General features: G+C 62.5%; 3 protein-coding genes across 3 annotated transcripts in view; 2 read left to right on the forward strand and 1 right to left on the reverse strand.

Annotated features, from left to right (window-relative positions):
• Positions 1-92: 92 nt before the first annotated feature.
• H696_05123 (hypothetical protein) lies at positions 93-1,067 on the forward strand. The gene is made up of 2 exons (XM_009498973.1): positions 93-591; positions 742-1,067. Exons 1-2 carry the CDS (start codon positions 149-151, stop codon positions 929-931), a joined length of 633 nt encoding a protein of 210 aa, XP_009497248.1. The 5' UTR covers positions 93-148; the 3' UTR covers positions 932-1,067.
• Positions 1,068-1,255: 188 nt separating this feature from the next.
• On the reverse strand, positions 1,256-3,656 carry H696_05124 (hypothetical protein). Its single transcript, XM_009498974.1, has 6 exons — positions 3,071-3,656; positions 2,720-2,902; positions 2,355-2,530; positions 2,139-2,221; positions 1,803-2,050; positions 1,256-1,645 (listed from the first exon to the last, which is right to left on the reverse strand). The coding sequence occupies exons 1-6, from the start codon at positions 3,616-3,618 to the stop codon at positions 1,432-1,434; spliced, it is 1,452 nt and encodes a 483-aa protein (XP_009497249.1). The 5' UTR covers positions 3,619-3,656; the 3' UTR covers positions 1,256-1,431.
• A 452-nt stretch (positions 3,657-4,108) lies between these two features.
• H696_05125 (hypothetical protein) overlaps positions 4,109-4,767 on the forward strand; it is a gene marked incomplete at its 5' end in the record, with an annotated part of 1,554 nt that continues 895 nt past the window's right edge. Inside the window, 2 exons of the mRNA XM_009498975.1 lie at positions 4,109-4,119; positions 4,262-4,582. Coding sequence (XP_009497250.1) covers positions 4,109-4,119; positions 4,262-4,582 — 332 coding nt within the window. The remainder of the gene's footprint in view (positions 4,120-4,261; positions 4,583-4,767) is intronic.

The raw sequence follows: 4,767 nt of genomic DNA on the forward strand, positions 1-4,767 counted from the left end.
AGAGAGCACGCGCGAATGGGCGAGAGGAGTTTGCCGGTAGACACGCGGCCTCCCCGCGTGTCACCCCAGTCCCTGCTTCGCCGGCGCCGATCCCCTCCCCCCCCCCGCCGCCCCTGCCGAGCCCTTCCCTCCTGCGCCAAACGCTCCGATGTCCTCTCCCCAGTCCAACGCACCGCCCGATGGCGGCCCGCCAACTTACGATCCGCTCTACTTCGACTCGGATGAGGACATGGACAGTGAGGCGGAGTCCATTGAAGATGGGGTAGGACACAAAAAGCGCGCCCCGCGCCAGCGCCCGGTCATCTCCGATGCCGACCTTTTGTACGATCCGCAGCATGACATCGACGATGAGATCTGGGTCCAGCACCGGTACATGCACCATCACCACCCGGTGGCCGAGTCGATTCGGGCAATGCGCGACACCTCCGGGACACCCCCGGCCAGGGGTTCTGCTGGCGACGAGGGCAGCGGTAGGAGCGACTTCGTCGAGAGCGATGACGAGGATCTCCGCCTGCAGCGGCGACGCCCCCAAACTGATGCGGTACTTTCCTGCCCAGGGTGCTTCACCACGCTCACTTATGAATGCCGGCAGTGCGTCACAATCTTCCCCCCTCCTCTCCAGCCTGGCCGCTGGCCCCTTTCGCGCCCCATCCTCTGGCGAGGCTGCCCTCCGTGATGCTGACACACCTGCCGGCTCCCCTTCCTCCGCCTCCCTGTGCATTTTGTTGGCCCTGGGCACAGGCATGCCGAGCACAAGAATCAGTTCCATGCGACGAAGGTAGTCAACATCCTCGTCAACAAGAAGACCCCGGTGGCTACCAGCGGCGAGTCCACCTACTTCCAGGCGGTATGCAAGGTGTGTCGGAATCCGGTTGGTGTGTGTAACCAAAATGGCGAGTTCGACTTGTTCGACCTGCTCACGGGCTTTTGAATGTGACATACATGCCCCATGACATGCACACGTCCCTAGTACAAGGGGAACCAGGGGCAGGCCAAGCAGCGTGCCGTGTCCTCGGCCGATGAGCCAGGGCACAGGCACCACCATACAAATATAGACTTCTTTTCCCTGCCTCCTGTGCTTCCCTTCACATCAAACATGCGCGAGCTGAGCGCGGACATACACACACACACACACACACATATGCACACATGCGTGCGCACGCCTATACACACGCACATCGGGGAATGCACTTGCACACACGCGTGCACTTGACATGTCCGGCCGGAAGCACATGCATTGGCGCGTACGTGAACATAGAGAGTGAGCTGTCTTAGCAATGCTCCTTTGTATTGAGTGGGGCCAGATAGATGAACATGGGTGCGCAAGTACAGAGTGGGATGACAGAGGGGATGGCGGTAGAGAGAGAGAGAGAGAAGGAGGAAGGGGCACTCCATTCCGATGATGGGATCGGGACGGGCAAGAGCATCCGCTCACTGAACACGGATCATGCGGATGCAAATGTTGCGCATGCCAGAGTGATAGCGACCAACACACTGGGGATGATTGGCCTCCTGGATTTCGAGAGTCAGGTCCACCCCAGGGGCCGACGCCCACTTGACGAGCGGATGCATATCCCACAGACAAACGGTCCCGTCTGAAGAGGTGGTCGCCAGATAGCCATCCTGGCAAGCCAGGTCCTTGATCCTGACGAGAGAATCGGATGGATGGACAAGAGACAAGTGGTTAGAGAGAGAGCGACAGCAAGATTGAGGGAAAGAGGCGGAGAGAGGAAGACAGGGGGGGGGGGGGCAGCCCCAAGGACAAGCAGGCCCTGGCAGATGTGTGTAGCGGGGGGATGTACCGGTTGGTGTGCGCAGCGATTGTGGCCAGGACGTGCCCAGCAAAGGGCTTGGCATCCGCGTCCTCATCCTCGCCCCCCTCAGGAGCGCTGACCGGGCCGTCATGAACATTGACCAAAACAAGAGACCCGTTCTCCAGGCCAACGGCCAGAATGTAGCGCTCCTCTTGGGTGTCCAGGTCCTGGCAGGGGACGAAGGCGGCGCAATGGCTCCGCGAGGGCGGGGTGTAAACGCAAACGTTCTTGCCGGTCTGTGGACAGGAAGGCTGTGTCAGTGAGCGGCCCCGGTGGCGAGGGAAAGGAGGAAGGAGCTATTCCTTGGGGAGGATGGAAACGCACGGTGACGGAGGTGACCTGCACCAGGCGGTCGAAAACAACGGCATAAAGCAGCCCATCAGGGGACCACTGAACGGAAATGGCATCTAAAGGCGAGAGCAACATAAGGCGAGTAAGTGGCTGCATGGATATGGGTGGGGGAGAGGGGGAGAGAGAGAGAGAGAGAGCAAGGAAAAGAGAAGCGCGCGGGGAGATGGGAAGGGGAGGCGCGGGACGAACCGAAGGGAAGAGTCTTGCGGAAGGCACACTTGCCGATCTGCAAGTCCCACAGGCGCATGCTGCTGATGGTCTTGCCGATCTCACCGTGACCCATCCGAGACTTGGAGGAGTTGTCACGGCCAATCGAAATGGCAAGCTGATTGGACGGATGGACGGCGATACCGCGGATGGCACCACTGCAAGACGGAGAGACAGCGGGGAGGGGGGGGGATGCATTCGAGTGGTGGTCAGGAGGGAGAGGAGAGGAGGAGGGGGGTGTGGTGTCAAGCATGCACCCCAAAGAAGTGCACACGGGCAAAGCGGGGGAGCAGAGGAAAGGCGATGGGGGGGGGGGGACTCAATAAAAATGGAAAATAAAAACACACCGAGCGTGGCCCTTCATAACCTTGAGAGGGAGCCAGTCCTTGGAGCGCCAGAGAATGATCTGCCCGTCATCACCACCGGAGATGAGGTGCTCCGCGCGGACGCCACAGAAGGCCAGCGCCGTGATGGAGCCCTCGTGCTTGTGCAGCGAGCCAAGCTCCACACACCGACGGGCATGGTAAAGCCTGCCAAACGGCGACACCGAGAGGAGAGGCAGGGAGAGGGCGGGAAAGGGGGAGGGGAGACGAGTCAGATCCATTTGCGCGGAGACACGGCCACACGGCCAGGCAAAATGGCAGGCTGGGAAGATCCGAGGGGGAGTGCGCGAGACACCTGCCCAAAAGCACACGTACTTGACAATCTCGTCCACACTGCCGGAAGCCACCCAGTTGTGGGAGACCGCCAGGGCCTGGACACTGCCGACGTGGGCGGCCGTCACAAACCGCGGCTTCATGGTGACCGTGGTCCCGTCGGCGCGGCTGATGGTGTCGGACTTGCCCTTGCTGAGGATCCGCTGGATCTGGGCGTCCATGCTGTCGGCGATCTGCTGGGTGGGATTCAGCGCATTGGATTTGTTCTTGCGCAGGGGGTCATGCTCGTCCAGCAGCGGCAGCGGCAGGGTGGCGTCCAGGGCGAAGATCGTCCGCTCGTAGCAGCTGACAATCACGCGCAGGACCCCAGGCTCGCGGTCGGTCGAGTTCCGGACCACCGGAGATACCTTGACCACGGACGAGAGGGCGACCTCGGCCTCGACGGCGGCGGCGGTCTCGGCAGCGGCGGCGATGGCCTTGGAAGTCAACGGAGCGGCCGCACCCACCCGGACCTGGCTCGGGCCGGAGCCCTGGGTGGCCTTGTTGGCGCGGCTCAGCGCGCGGAGGGCCTTCTTCTTGTGGTTGGACATGCTTCACAATGGGGAAGGGGCTGGAAGGAGTGCAGGGGGATGGGGGGGGGGGGGGGGGGGGAGTGGCGCAGAAACAACAAAGGAGGAGAAAGGAGAATCAGCGGAGATTGGGCCTGGAGACAACGGCCAGAGCCGGGGCCAGCGGGGGGCCAGCCGATCGGGCTCCAACCCTCCCCTCACCCGTCTCCCGCCACGCACCGCCGGCGAAGCATCGAGCAATCGCCGAGGATGGCCCGCACGTCCGGCCCCGACCACGCGGGGAAATCACGCCCGAGGCTCGGTTGGCACTTGGCGCCTTTTCCGGCGTGTCACCCCCGGCCTGCCCGCGGCATTGAATGGCCCAGTGTCGGATGTCAGCTCTTTGGCCCGGTTACCCAGACGCGGATCCCGGAGACCGTGCTAACTCCCCTCCCCTGCCTCGCTCGCCTCTTTCACTGCTGCCGTCACCAGTGTCACTCCCTCCCCCCTTTTCCCGTCCACCTCTGCCACCATGTTCCGCAAGTGAGTCTCCCCTGCGCGCGCTGAGCTCCCCCTGCTTGTCTATTTGCCTCCCTCCTAACCCCATCCCCTCGCCCCCCCCCCCCCCCCCCGGGCCGGCCCCCCTGTCTTTCCCCCCCCCCCCCCCCCTCCACTTTGTCATCAGGTTTGATCCCTCCGAGGACATCTCCTCGCAGCAATTGCCGAAGTCTTCGGCTGTGCGCACCATCCGTGCTGCCATGCTGAAGCAGTTCCCGGCCTTTACTGATCCCTCGATTGCCCCGGCTGCCCCGGTGGTCCCGGTTCCTGCTGAGGATGCTCCTGCGGAGGATGCTCCCGCTGAGGACGCCACTGTCACCGAGGACGTTCCTGCCACCACTGAGGCCGCTTCGGGTGCCAAGGAGGAGGAGGAGGAGGAGGCCGAGCCGGTTCCCAACATCGGAGACATTGTCTTCCCCTCGACGACTAACTTCAAGATCCTGAAGAGGTATGCTTTCGGCCCGCCATGTGTCTCCTGCTATGTGCCTGTCCCTCTCCTTCATCCCCTTCAGAGAGCCACCTACATGCAGGATGTGCACACACACACACACACATATACACACGTATATGTCGTCCCCACCTCTCTGGCATGCCTGCTGTCCCATACTTACTCACTTTCCTCCGCCCCCCCCC

This window comes from Fonticula alba (genome assembly GCF_000388065.1).
Source record: "Fonticula alba strain ATCC 38817 unplaced genomic scaffold supercont2.9, whole genome shotgun sequence".
Taxonomy (NCBI): Eukaryota; order Rotosphaerida; family Fonticulaceae; genus Fonticula; species Fonticula alba.

What these genes read in the sequence shown, in the direction of transcription:
- H696_05124 (XM_009498974.1), bottom strand. Translation starts at nt 3,618, where the DNA reads ATGTCCAACCACAAGAAGAAGGCCCTCCGCGCGCTGAGCCGCGCCAAC. An exon ending in AGTGTGGACGAGATTGTCAA is followed by an intron (nt 2,903 to 3,070) that starts GTACGTGTGCTT and finishes GCCGTTTGGCAG; the next exon opens with GCTTTACCATGCCCGTCGGT. An exon ending in TGCAGGTCACCTCCGTCACC is followed by an intron (nt 2,051 to 2,138) that starts GTGCGTTTCCAT and finishes TCCTGTCCACAG; the next exon opens with ACCGGCAAGAACGTTTGCGT.
- H696_05123 (XM_009498973.1), top strand. Translation starts at nt 149, where the DNA reads ATGTCCTCTCCCCAGTCCAACGCACCGCCCGATGGCGGCCCGCCAACT. An exon ending in CTCACTTATGAATGCCGGCA is followed by an intron (nt 592 to 741) that starts GTGCGTCACAAT and finishes CCCTGGGCACAG; the next exon opens with GCATGCCGAGCACAAGAATC.